Source organism: Pan troglodytes, chromosome 15 (assembly GCF_028858775.2).
Source record: "Pan troglodytes isolate AG18354 chromosome 15, NHGRI_mPanTro3-v2.0_pri, whole genome shotgun sequence".
NCBI lineage: Eukaryota > Metazoa > Chordata > Mammalia > Primates > Hominidae > Pan > Pan troglodytes.
This window is the reverse complement of record NC_072413.2, coordinates 79,030,570-79,045,554: the sequence shown is the minus strand read 5'-3', so window position 1 is coordinate 79,045,554 and position 14,985 is coordinate 79,030,570. Positions and strand designations below refer to the sequence as shown.

Below are 14,985 nucleotides of genomic sequence, written 5' to 3'. Positions count from 1 at the left end.
CTAGCACAGGACAACTGGCTTTCCCGTTACGACTAGCATTGCAGCAGGCACTCAGTCCCTGAGTCCACACCTCAAAGAGTATATGGGAAATCAGCAGGATGAGAGAAGGGAGTTCTCAGGCGAGGGAATGAAGAACAGAAGAAGGGGAAAAGACTTAAAGTCTTCTGTTAAGGAAGACTTTTTTTTTTTCCAACCACTAATTTCCTTCCATTTTCCTAGTGTCCCCCTTCCTACCTCAATTATTCAATGGGCATTGGATCGTGGCATTTGACTGTGCTCCTCACCCCCACACCCTAAACTGCCCAGTTAATGAGTGAGAAGCATGCCAAGCCAGGAAACAATTTGAGGGCAATCAAAAAGCCGACTTTGCATTTCATCTGCAAAATTAGATGGGGATGAGAACACTTCAGACCAGCATAAACCAAGAAGACTCAGTTAGATGATGTCAGAAGAGAAGCTGCCACAGCCAATTTATTGTTACCCAAAACAATAAATTGAACAAGAATATTAGCCAAAAGCCTAGCTCTCCACCAGTCCCCAGCTTCTTTTTAACTCTTGTTTCAATTTGATTTTCAATTTTTTTCCCGTTTACTTTTAAGTGCCTGTGTTGTGGGATCAGGAGAACCAGAAAGAGACCTTGGGGTGTATACAGGACGATATCTTTATTATTGAGTGCACTCGGACTTAGCAGACTCAATGTCCAAAGACTGGGCCTAGAACAAAGACAGCACTTGACTTTTATACACATTTCACAAAAGGGGGTGGGCTAGCTTGAAGCAAGCTTACAGTGGTGTGAAAGCAGGGATACAGAGGCAGGACCAACTCAGGATTGCACATGACCGTTGCCAAGCAACCTAGATGTTCATTATCTAGGTTTTGCTCTAAAGAGCCTTGCACTGGTTTATCTCATAACCTTCACTATGGTGCCCAGGCAGCTGTAGTTCAGGCCTACTCAGGCTTCTTATGACTTTCTTTGTACTTCTTAGATAAAACAGAATACTTGAAGTCACTAGTGACAGAGAACAAGTATCTATAAACTTATTCCATAAAACAAAGGAAAATTTGTTTTTCTTCTCCCTATGTTGAGGGAGTGCTGGGAGAGTCTCCAGAGCACATTAAATAGTATTATCAAGACTTTTCCTGGGTCTGGGCTGTGCCTGTTGCTGCCTCTGGGACAAGTCAGCTTAATATAGGAAAGCTTATTTCTCTTTCTTTTTAATTTTATTTTTCTTTAATTTCCCACCTCACCTATAGTTCAAAAAAATGGAAGGCAGTCACCTTGATTTTGACTAGGTTTGCTCACTCAAGTGGTTAGAGTGGGAAGAGATTAATTAGAATATAAGTGAATAATTACTGGACATCTATTAGGTGCACTTTGCTGCATACTCTGGGTGGTATAAGGAAATAGTTACTATTTATTTTAAAAATAAGATGTGTATATATTGCCCAAGCCATCATTTTGTTACTATAAATTTTTTAAGTGCTATACAATCCCTAGGTGAAACCTGAGACTAATAAATAGGTAAATTAATTTTAAGGTAACATTTTAGGACAGGGTTCTATCACATAATACATTACTGATGTATCTTGACATCAAGTATTAATTTCAAGTTTAATGCACAGTGATCTTTAAAAAGTGAATTTCATCTGACTATAGAGCTAATACATATTTATTGTAAAAAACTTTGAAACACATTCATACAAAAAGGAAATGAACTTTCTGACAGCTGACCATCCTCCTGGAGGGTGGTGTGCCAAGGGAGGGGGCGGAAGCTCTGCGCCCCTCCCCCATACTTCACTGTATGCAATCTTCATCTCTATCTTTTGTAATATCCTTTATAATAAGCTGATAAATGTAAAAAAAAAACTCCCATCATTTGATAATACAGAGAAAAACTATTTTGTTCTGTTAAGTGTATATATATATATATATACATACATACATACATACATATATATTTTAAATAACATAATGACAAAAGCGTTTCTTATGTGATTAAGTTGTCTATAGCAACAGATTTTCTCTTTATAAGTCAGGGTCATGCTATGCTGCCCAGGCTGGAGTGCAGTGGCTATTCACAGGCAGGGTCATAGTGCACTACAGCCTCAAATCCCTGACCTCAACCAATCCTCCCACCTCAGTCTCCAAGTAGCTGGGACTAAAGGTTCGTGCCTCTGCGCCTGGCTTAGTATTTCATATTTGACCATTCTCTTAGCTAAGCATTTAAGTCCTTCCCAAATTCTCTCTAATATAAATAATTAACTCCAAAACAAATGGCTTTTTACATTAACTTTTTTTCACTACTCTATTTTCTTAGGGAAAATTTATAGAAGTGGAATTACTGGGTCAAAAGTTAAAAGTCTGTCAAAGCTCTTGGTATAGATTAGACCTTAGTTTCTAAAGCCTTGATTGTTAGACTAGCACTTACTTTTCATATTAATCTATAATATGAAAGTTCACAGAATAAATTATTTCCTACATTATCGAGGATTTTCAATGAGAGAAGTCTTAATTCTTTGATAATTATTAATGAATTATTATTAACATTCCATATGTAACTGGAGGAAAGAAATAATCTATAACCAAAAGGCAATATTCATGATTTGATGTATCTTTTAATGTATTGAGAAATTAAAAATAAGAGATATTGAGGAGAGTTTATAAGTATTCAGATTTTTAAAGCACATTGAAGAAAATTTAAATTTATCAGCAGATTTTCCACTAAAAATAGAACATTATAGAAGTGATTCTCTAAATTGCCTGGCAGGTGCATACAGCTACTTTCATGATTATTTAAGGATTGGTGCTAAAGCTGGTGATTTTGAAACCTCTGATGCATCCACTTGATTCAACTTAGTGGATCAGCAAAATATAGTCTTATTATACTATAAGGCATAAGTCACACATTTCACCTATCCCAGTTGTAAAATTTTTCACTTATTTTTGATTTAAAAAACTCACATAGGCCAGTTGCGGTGGCTCACACCTGTAATCCCAGGACTTTGGGAGGCTGAGGCAGGAGGATCACGAGGTCAGGAGATTGAGACCATCCTGGCTAACATGGTGAAACCCCATCTCTACTAAAAATACAAAAAATTAGCTGGGCATGGTGGCACACGCCTGTAGTCCTAGCTACTTGGGAGTCTGAGGCAGGAGAATCCCTTGAACCCAGGAGGCGGAGGTTGCAGTGAGCTGAGATTGCACCACTGCACTCCAGCCTGGGCGACAGAGCAAGGCTCCGTCTCAAAAACAAACAAACAAACAAACAAACAAAACCCAAAAACTCACGTAAAAGTAAAAACATTCTTCTGAGGGCAGCATTTCTTTTTCTTTGCTTTTTTTTTTTTTTTCTTTTGAGATAGGGGTCTCATTCTGTTGCCCAGGCTGGAGTGTGTAGCGCGATCATGGCTCACTACAGCCTCGACCTTATAGGCTCAAGTGATTCTCCTGCCTCAACTTCCTGAGCAGCTGGGACTATAGGCAAGTGCCATTGTGCCCAGCTAATTTTAAAAAATATTTTTCATAGAGATGATGTCTCACTTTGCCGCCCAGGCTGGTCTCAAACTCCTAGGCTCAAGCCATCCTTCTGCCTCAGTCTCCCAAAATGCTGGGATTATAGGTGTGGGCCACCACGCCTGGCCAGCATTTTCTTTAATTATTGCAGATATTTTAATTAAAGAGATTTTATGGCATTGCAGTGGTTTTGGAGGCAGACACTTTTGGGTTCAAATTCTCACTTTGAAATGTCTTAGCTAAGAAATCTTTGGCAAGAGCTCTGCAAGGTATGTATTACCATCTTCATTTGACATCGCAGAAACTAACGTTTGGTAAAAACTAGTGAGACAGTGTATGTGAAGTACTTTTAGTGGAGTGCTGGCCCACAAAAGGCATTCAGAACTTGGTCACTATTATTATTAGGAGTAACAACAGCAGCAATCTGTATGTTATTGACTTTCTTACAGAGAAAGTACAATAGAAAATGGAAGTGTTCAGTGTTTCATCATTTTGCAGATATAAATCTTTATTACATGCATACTTTTTGGTCCAAACAGTATCCTCGCTGAAGTTACTACCCAGGGGAAATGATTTGTATCCACTTAGGATCCTGAATAACTCACAGAGAACCTACCATTCTTGTATTTTTTTCTTACAAATCCTCAATGCCTTTACCCATTGTTAACTGACATATAATTGCTACTTCCTCTGGCTACCTATTGTTGCATAACAAATTACCCCAGATTAAGTGGTTAAAATAACATTTTATTATAGCTCACAATTTTGTGGATCAGGATGCCAGACAGTGCTGAGCTGGGTGATTCTTCTGCTCTATGTAGCCTCCACCAGGATCACTGGGTGTTATTCAGCTGGTGTCTGGAACAATTTGGAGGGTCCAAAAGGGCGTGCTTACATGCCTGGCTTTTTGATGGGAATTGCTAGAAGGTTAGGCTCAGCTAGGCTCTTCTCTATCCCAGGATCTCAGGATCTTCCCACACGGTCTCTCCATCTGGGCAGTTGGACGTCTTACACGGTTGTTCAGGGTTCCAAGGATATAAAGTAAAAGCTGCCAGTTCTTTTAAAGACTGGGACTAGAACTGGCATTGTATCACTTCTAACATACTCTATTGAAATAGTAGACAAAAATGTCCAAATTTAACAAAACCAGCAATCCATAAATCCACGCAGTTCAGCAAACCTTAAGCAGATTAAATATAAAAAAACTCACCTAGGCATATTATGATTTAACAGTTGAAAAGCAAAGATATAGAAAAAGTTTTACAAGTAACCAGAGGGGAAAAAACACATTACCTACAGGAGAATAATAACACGGATATGACTACTCATCAGAAAAAAAGAAGGCCAGAAGACATTGAAGGATATTTTCAAAAGGCTGAAACAAAAATGGCTTTGGTACAATTCTATACTCAGCAAAAGTGTTTTTCAAATATTAAGGCAAAATATATTTTCAGTAAATAAAACCTCAGAAAATTTGCTGCCAGTAGAACCACAGTGAAATACTAAAAGTTTTTTGGGCTAAAGGGAAATAATTGGACCTACAGAAGGGCATGGACACTGGAAATATTAAATATGTTGAATGTATATAAATGACTATTTTTTTCTTTACTCAAATTATGTAAAAGTTAATTGAATCTTTAAAGTTAACATAATAATGTATTATGAGGTTTATAACATATATAGGAATAAAATATATGACAACAATAGCATGAAAGATGGAAGAAGGTAAATGGAATTTTAATTTCAAAAGGTTCTTACATGATATGTGGAGTAATATAATATTATTTCTAAGTAGACTGTGATAAGTTAAGGATGCATATCGTAATTTCTTGAGTAATCACAAAACATTTGCAAAGGACTAAAAAGCCAATGGAATAGAATACTAATAAACAAAAGCAAAAACAACTAGATTAATCCAAAAGAAGACAAAGGAGAAATAAGGAACAAAGAACAGAGAAGACAAGGCAAATAGGAAAATAGTAGACCGAAATCCAACCATATCAATAATCACAATGAATGTCATGGATTAAACACTCCAATTAAAAGGCTGAGATTTTCAAGCTGGATATAAAAGCAAGATCCAATTCTGTGATGTTTACATGAAATGCATTTTAAATATAAAGATGTAGTTATTGAATCTCAGTTGTTTTGGCTGTAAAATGATAGTAACTACTTTAGAGAATTGTCGTGAGGATTAAATGAGTATATGTATGTTGAGCAATTAGTGTAGTGCTTGGGATATGGTAAATGCTCAATTAAGGTTGGCTAAACATATATGTATGAATATGTGTGTGTACACACATACACTAAACATTCTGTCAATCAGATTTTTCATGAATTCAGACTAGCCTACTCTTCCAATCCATTATTTTTAAAATGCATGTTCAGAATACATTGTTTCATTTTTTGTTTTAGTTTGATTTCCTCACAGCTTGGTGTAGGTGAATGGCACACAAAGCATCCTGCCTTACAGAGACCTATTATTATCATACATCTGCATTGTCATACTAAATTTTAGTAAGTTCTAAACCAAAAAGCATTCAAGGATAGATTCAAATGGGGATCTAACTTAGATGCAGAAGTGGGCTGAAGGGTATGTGTCTCTGTGTAGGTCACAATTAGGCTGAAAAAATAATCAGTAGAGTTAACTAGGCAAAGAGAGAGAGAGAAATAAATTTCTAGGCAGAGGCAAAAGCATGTGAATACCCTGAGGTGAGAAAGATCTTGGACTGTTCAAAAAACCAAAGAACACAGGTGTGCAGGAGTGAAGCATGATGAGAACGCAGAGGTGGGCAGGAACCAGCTGAACTTGTGGGCCTGGCTGTTTATGTTAAGATACTTGGATTTTATTCAAGAAAAATCATTCTGGCTGCTGTGAAGATACTGAATTAGAGGAAATCAATTGGAAATACCAGTTAAGATATAAAATTATCATAGTTCAAACAAGAGATGATGGTGGCTTAAATAAGGGTGGTGGCAGTGGAGAGGAAGAGGATACATTTTCTATATATTAGGGTAGTAGAATCAACAGGACATGGTGAAGGAGTAGAAGTGGGTGATGAGGAAAGAAGGTATAGTGATACCTCTCAGGTATTTGGGATTTGCATCAGGACGAAGGAAGTTGGCATTTATTGGCTCAACATACACAGGAGTAGTAGATTTCAGGAGGACAATTGATTTCAGTTTTGGATATAAAATGTGAGATATGTGTAAGATGTCTGGGAAGAGAGGTCAAGTAGACCAATAGGTATATACCAACACTAAGAATGAGGGCCTGAACTAGATATATAAATTTGGGAATTGTTAGATAAGATCACATAGCAGGAGAAGGTAGAGTGAAAAGAGAAGACTACACAGGATTGGGCCATAAGAAAGCCCAGTAATTATAGCTGAGGAAGGGGAAGCAGCCAGCAAAAGATGATAGGAAAGACTGACCAGCATGATAGGAGTCCAACCAGGATTGTAATATCACAGAGGTCAAGGGAAGAGGTATGAATAAGAACAGAATGATCTACTATTTTGAATCTTGCATATAGCCTTTTAAGATGCAATGGTCCTCAGAGTGTGATGTTCCCCTTCCTGTGTCCATGTGATCTCCTTGTTCAATTCCCACCTATGAGTGAGAATATGTGGTGTTTGGTTTTTTGTTCTTGCGATAGTTTACTAAGAATGATGATTTCCAATTTCATCCATGTCCCTACAAAGGACATGAACTCATCATTTTTTATGGCTGCAAAGTATTCCATGGTGTATATGTGCCACATTTTCTTAGTCCAGTCTATCATTGTTGGACATTTGGGTTGGTTCCAAGTCTTTGCTATTGTGAATAATGTCGCAATAAACATACGTGTGCATGTGTCTTTATAGCAGCATGATTTATAGTCCTTTGGGTATATACCCAGTAATGGGATGGCTGGGTCAAATGGTATTTCTAGTTCTAGATCCCTGAGGAATCGACACACTGACTTCCACAATGGTTGAACTAGTTTACAGTCCCACCAACAGTGTAAAAGTGTTCCTATTTCTCCACATTGTGGGGTGGGGGGAGGGGGGAGGGATAGCATTGGGAGATATACCTAACGCTAGATGACGAGTTAGTGGGTGCAGCACACCAGCATGGCACATGTATACATATGTAACTAACCTGCACAATGTGCACTTGTACCCTAAAACTTAAAGTATAATAATAAAAGAAAAAAAAAGATGCAATGGTCACAGGTTTAACTGTGTTAAACATACTGTATTTATTGAATGAATAGCTTTTTGTTTTGGGAATGACAATTCTAGGTCACAGACCCAATGTCAGTACTGTTAAGATGAAAATGTTACATAAATTTAACAGTTTAATTGAGCAAAGAATAATTCATTAATTGGGCAGCCCCCTAACCAGAATAGGTTCAGAGAGACTTTGGTGCTGCTGTGTGATAGAGAATTTCTGGAGCTGGGAGGGATGAAAAGAAGGTAATATACAGAAAACAGAAGTGAGGTATAGAAGCAGCAAGATTGGTTATAGCTTAGCATTTGCCTTATTTGAACACTGTTTGAACAATTGGTCGCCTGTGACTGGCTGAAACTCGGTGATTGGTAAAAAGGTAAATTATGGTCTGTGGTCTGTTCACATATCCAGTTAGGTTATAGTTCACTGCATACAGAGAGGCCTTTAGGCCAAATTTACAAGGAGGCAGCTTTAGGCTAAAGAGTGCTTATGTTCTAATACTCTAATTCATATCACAGAACAAAATCTAAACATGAATTGGGAAGCCATCTCAGAGCTCATATAGAGCTCTGTAAGACTGGACAGGTACCGGCAGGGATAATTAGAAGTGGCAATGGTAAACTAACTGCTCATCTTTCTATTTACCAAATCACAGGACCAAAAAAAGTCAGTTTTGAAGGGCAGCTTAGAAAGAAAACACACTTATGAAATGGAATAACATTATGTTATTTTACTGCTGTAGTCCTCATTGGAGCTTTTCAATAAATGCTGGCAATATGCATTGGCATTTGAAATGTGTATTCATAAGTTTAGTATCTACATATCTATCCTTGCAGCAAATCCAACACAATAAAGAGCTCTCTTTCCTAAACAAATCAGAGGGCTTTAATTCTATACTGAGGAATCCCAGGAACGTTTGGTTGATGGTACTTATATGGTATATAAATTAAACAAATCATTCTATATCGATACTCAGTTTCATGCCTTATACCCACAAAACGATTCTCAATTCCTTGAGCAAAGATGAGTGATCTTTCAGCTCTATTTTTCTCATGCAAGTTATAATGCTTTGTATATAGTCACTGCTTAAAAAATGATTATAAAACAAATGTATTAAACATTTGGGTGGCATGCATGCAAAAATCTTCACTAATCTTTTCTGCTGACCAAAATCATTTGCAGACAATAATGTCAGATACATATTAGAAACATTTGAAGAATACAAGGTGCATTATCCTTTAAATCTTTAAGATATTAGACTCTCAATATCTCAAGTATATAAGCAAATTGTCTTTTAATAATTTATTTTTAAACTCATTCTCTTTTTAATTACTGTATTTAATAGTTTCCTTCGGTTTAGGAAGTTAACACTTTTTCTCAGAGTAGAGAACTGAATATTTACTTAAAAAAACTTATAAATAACAACTGGAATCTTTGTGAGGAAAAAGATCATAATACAAACAAAATGACTGCTTTTCAGATCAATAGGGTTTATATAGGACTTCACTACAAATTAATTGCTTTTGTTTTTGGTGAAGGGGCAAAGAAGCAAAATGGTTTGATAAATGGATATCAGATTTGGAGTCAGAAGATTTGGTTTTCAATTTTGAAGACTGTTGTTGTCTTTACTGTACTGGATCCTCAGCCTTCCTGGGCCTCAGTGTTATTTTACTTTCTTTGGTTTTAATGTACTGCTCTATTATATAAACTTCTTATGAAGGATACATAAATGATTTATTTTTAGCCTTCTTTTCTAATATATGTTGTCTTAAGGCTATATGTTTTCTTCTAAGTATGACTTTGACTACATCCCACAGGTTTTGATATGTCATATTTTTATTATCATTTAGTTAAAATTATTTTCTAATGTTTATTATGATTTCTTCCTTAATCCTATGGTTAATTAGAAATCGGAGTTATTTAGAAGTTAGGTTATTTACTAGTTAGAGAACATGGTGATTTTAATTTTTTTGGTAATCTATTGAGACTTGCTTTTATGGCCCCACATGTGGTCAATTTTAGTAAATGTTCCATGTGTCTTTGAAAAGAATATATACTCTGCAGTTGTTGGATACAATATTTTTTATAAGTCAATATGATCAAGTTTGTAAATTATGTTCAAATCTTTTTATTAACTTTTTATCAGTATATTTACTATTTTGGTATGCTTGTTCTATCAATTATTGATAAAACTATATTAAAATAAGCTCTCACTATGATTGCCAATTATTGTTTATCTTTTTAGTTCTACCAATTTCTGCTTTATATGGTTTGAAGCTATGCTCTTATAGACATTAAGTTTAGAATCACTATATCTTATATAGTAATTCCTTTAATCTTTATGAAGTGTCCCTTAGAGTAAGACTTTATGCTTTATATGTATGTATATTTACATCGTTTTCTTTTAGTTACTGTGTGCATTTTATATATTTTTATCTTTTCACTTTCAACCTTTCTGTATAATGTTTAAAATGTCTCTTGTAAGCAGCATACAGCGAGTATTAAAAATTCACCAATCAATGTTTGTATTTTACTTAGAGTATTTAGTCCTTTTACATTTAATGCAGTTAATGTAAATGCTGATTATTTGGAGTTAAATCTACTATTTATTCCAGAAACTCTCTATTTCTTCCAATTTCTCTCTTTTTTGTATTAATTAATTAATTTCATTCCATTCCCCACTACTATTAGCCTGTTAGTTTTCCAGTCTTCTACAAGCATTTCAGTAGCTGCCCTGTGAGTTAAAACATTTATTTATGATTTATTAAAGTTTAATTTCAGTTAGTACTTTTACCACTTCTCAGATAATTCAAAGATCTTTAGAACACTTTAACATTATTTATAATGTCCTATACTTTTTTAAAAAAGCTACTGCATATTTTAATTCTATGCATACAAGCAGTTCTACTTTGCATGGCTCCAATACACATGAAGTTCAGTTACCATGATTTAATCAAATGTAAATAATAACTGTCCTCAACACATCCCTCAAGTTTCAGTTACCATAGTATATTAACTATTAATCATTGAATAAAGTACAAACTTTGTTGCTAGCTCTTCAGTCCACAAATCACTATGTAAATAACAGATGCACATTATAATAGGTGACCAACTACATCACTCCTTTCAAAGTCATTGATGGTTGTTCACTGGGCATCTCTTGCTCAGTTCATTCACAAACAATAAAGCATGTCATTGTGTTTCCTATGTGTTTCCCAGTAATCACCTCATAGGACATTTCCTAAAAATGGCTAATTGAAAGAGTGAATTTACCAATAAAGATGAAAATGAAGCCAAGAAATGAAATGTAATGTTACTGAAAGGGAAATTCAAACAAAATGTAAATGGAGTTATAGAATAAATTACTGGCATGAAAATGTTGATACCACCACCATCTGAGACTATTTATTTATTTATTTATTTATTTTAGAGACCAGCTCTTTCTCTGTCATCCAAGCTGGAGTGCAGTGGTGTGATCATAGCTCACTGCAGCCTGGAATGCCTAGGCTTAATTAATCCTCTCACCTCAGCCTCCCATGTAGCTGGGACCACTGGTTTGCACTACCATGCTCAGCTAATTTTTTTTTTTTGGTAGAGACAAGATCTCACTATGTTGTCCAGGCTGGCTGAGAAACTCTAGATATTAATCAGAGGAACTTAGTGATGGGAGAAAAATGGATGCAAAGGATGAAGATGTCCCAAAAGAAACAATGATGGTAAAAAAATTTTACATTAAAGAAACACTTGAAAATATTTTATAATATTTAAAAAGCAAAGGATAAAATGATGGAAGCTAATCTAGACTTAGAAAGAAGTATGACAATTTGCCAGGGTATTGAAAAGATATTCTCTTGTAGCTTATATAATAAAGATAAAAGGTCAAGCACTGTCTAAGCTACTCTTGCTAAGCTTTTACAAAGCAATAAAGCATTTTACTTCTAAGTATTTCTAATGTTGACAATTACAGTATGTGAAATATTAGTTTTATTATTTTTTCCTTTCCATTTATAACTGACTGAGAAATTTTAATGTTTTCATAAAAGCTTTTAGAAGTCACAACACAATTTTTCTTATTGATTATTAAGACTGCTTAATACAGTTTCAGTCTGCACAATTTTATGATCCCACACTATCATGCAGAGCAAAGAACAGTATTTTAAATCCCCTAAGACATTATTTCATTTTGTGCAGTCAAGGTTCATTTATATTTACCCATATATTGACCTTTCCTGTTGCTTTTCATTTCTTCCTGCACAGAAATGTCTTAGCATGTGGAATGGCTTTCCTTTTGTCTTAGTAATTCCCATTAATAGTTCCTTTAATATGAGCCTAATGGTAATAAATTCTCTCAATTTTTGTTTGCTTGAAGTATCTATCTTTTTCTAATTTTAAATAATCTTTTGGTTGGGTTGGCAGATATTTGCTGTTTTGCTGTTCACAAATATCTTTCTATTGTTTTATAAGTTCCATGATTTCTGTTGAAAAGTCAGCTGTCTTGTTACATCCTTGAAAGTATTATTTATTATTTTCTTGCTGCTTTTTTTTTTTTTTTTTTTTTGAGATGGAATCTTACTCTGTTGCCCAGGCTGGAGTGTAGTGGCATGATCTCAGCTCACTGCAACCTCTGCCTCCCAGGTTCAAGCGATTCCCTGCCTCAGCCTCCCGAGTAGCTGGGATTACAGGGACACACCACCATGCCCGGCAAATTTTTGTATTTTTAGTAGAGATGAGGTTTCACCATGTTGGCCTGGATGGTCTCAATCTCCTAACCTCGTGATCCGCCTGTCTTGGCCTCCTAAAATGCTGGGATTACAGGCATGAGCCACCACGCCCAGACTTGCTGGCTTTTATAATTTTCTTTTCGTCTTTGGTTTTTGGCAATTTTACTATGATGTGCCTCGATGTAGCTTTCTTTGTATTTATCCTTTTGGGGTTTGCAGTACTTCTAACATACGTGACTTGATGTCTCTTAAGAGTTTTGGAAAGTTTCTTTCAAATATTGCTTTTCTCATTCTTTCTCTCTTTTCTTGGGATCTAGTCATAGGTATGCTAGATTTTTTATTGTGCTATATATTTCTTATTTTCTCTTTCTCTCCATGCTTCAGACTGATTACAGTCTTCTGACCTATCTTCCAGATTACTAATTCTCCTTTGAGCTATGTCTAATCTCTTGTGAAACTCATGTATTTAGATTTTTTATTGACTTTTTAGATTCTAGAGTTTACAACTGATCCTTCTTATCATTTTCAGTTTTATTCTGAAATTTTCTCTTGCCATTTAAATTTTTGAACATGCTAGTTATTTTAAAGTCTGTGTCCGATAACCAATATTTGAACTTCCTATGGATCATTTTCTATTGTCTATTTTCTTCTCTTGATTTTTTTGCCCCACAAACTTGAGTTATTTTTTAATGATTCAAAGCTAGGCTTTAGTCTTTGCAAGGGCTGATCTATTCACAGTTTTCCCATACTTCTAGGATGAAGCTCTTTAGTGATCTCAACCAAAATCCTGGATTGTTTACTAGGAACAATCCTTCTTAGCAAGCCCTGAACTCAGATTTTTATTTTCCTAGCCCTAATAGATGCCTAAACCTCTGGTCAGTTTCTTAGCCCTTAAGCTTTTGCTTACAATTCAGGAAATACCTCAAGGGGAAAATAACCAAATGATGTTTTTGGGATTTGCTTATTGCCCACTTAGTTCTTACTGTCTTCATAACACTCTGATACTTTCAAACATTTTTTAAAAAATTCAGCTCCTTAAGTTATTCTCAGACCAATAGTTGATCTGATGTAAGGTAGCCTACCATACTTGTAAGCAATATCTTGGACCTCAGTATTCTTGAAAGCATCTTAATGTAGTGGATAGGGAAGAATTTTTAAGTCATACATTTATGGTATAAAGATTGTGGCCCTGTCCGTTAGTAACTGTGCGACCAAGGAAAACATATTTAGTCTCTCTGCATTTATGTTTTTCTTATATAAATAATGGAAATAATTGTATTTACTTCACAGGGTTGTTTTAAGAGGTAAATAATAACCAAACAAATAATGTTCATACAATGTTTAATGTAACGTTAGGATATACTAAGTATTTGTAGATAAGTATTTTTGTTTCTTCATCAAGAAAATAGAGTTCATGATTAGTAATACATAGCTACTTAAAATAATGCAATGTGATTATTTATGTAACACTTTTTATAGATTGTAATCTACTAGAGAAATAGAAAAATTATTCTATTTTTGACTGGTATATTGACTGGTTTTCAGGTACTAGATATTATATAATTCCATATTTATGATAAACATGAAGTTGCAGCTCTTATTACACTTATTTTGCAAATGAGACTAGGAAAGATTATGTGACTTGTCCAAGGGTAGATAATGAGTAGGCAAAGATGCCGGTGTTCGAATCCAACTCTGACCAACTCCAGAACTAGGGTTATTAAATTCCCTACTATTCTAATCTCACTAAGCAACTCTTCTCTTTCCGAATTAAGGAAAATATGCCAGCTTTGTAGAATCTTGCACAGACCATAGAATCAAGTAGTTACTCAGTAAATACTTATTGTCTCACTGATATTCACATCAATAAAATATGCTGACACAGTAGTAATAGAACAGATAGTGGTTCAAGAACAGAACTTTTAATGTTGTCTTTAACTTCCAACCATGGAATTGAGGTGTAATGAAGATGAATTAACATAAACTGAGAATGAGAGCAGGTTAATAATTTAATCATAAACAGAAGTTTTGACTCACAATCTAGAAACCAGCTCCCATTGCCATCTGGAGCCCCAAGATTATCAGTCAAGAGTGGTTGTGGCTTAGGTCTATGCTGCACTTTTCCTTGTACTTACATGTGAGTCACTTTACTCAAATTGTAGAAGGAGTGTGATTCCAGCTGCTGCAGAGTCACATCTATAGATACGTAGCTGAATATCAGAAAAATATAAGACAAAGTAGAAAGTTAGTAAGGTTGTAAACTTCAAACATACTATTTTTGACATAACTTTTTGTTATGCGCTTCCCAGATCATGCAACATGTACAACCCTCATGGATTCTGCCAAATTATGTTGAAATTACTTACTACTTTTTTTTTCAGATCTTGTGATACCTGAATTCCTCCTGTGTATTAACTCCTATTTATCTGAAATTATCATTTAACTGTCACTTCCTTCAGAAAGTTTCCCCAAACTCCCTGATTAAAATTTCCCATATGCATATTTAGCGATATATATATATATATATAGTGTCA

The 14,985-nt window shown here is 35.1% G+C and overlaps 1 protein-coding gene across 4 annotated transcripts in view; it reads right to left on the bottom strand.

The window, feature by feature from the left end:
- The window catches only part of TSHR (thyroid stimulating hormone receptor), a 189,741-nt gene that overhangs the window by 62,198 nt on the left and 112,558 nt on the right, over positions 1–14,985 (bottom strand). For all 4 annotated transcript variants that reach the window (XM_063793858.1, XM_510100.6, XM_009428236.4 and 1 more), the window contains one exon: positions 14,587–14,661. In XM_063793858.1, coding sequence (XP_063649928.1) covers positions 14,587–14,661 — 75 coding nt within the window. The remainder of the gene's footprint in view (positions 1–14,586; positions 14,662–14,985) is intronic.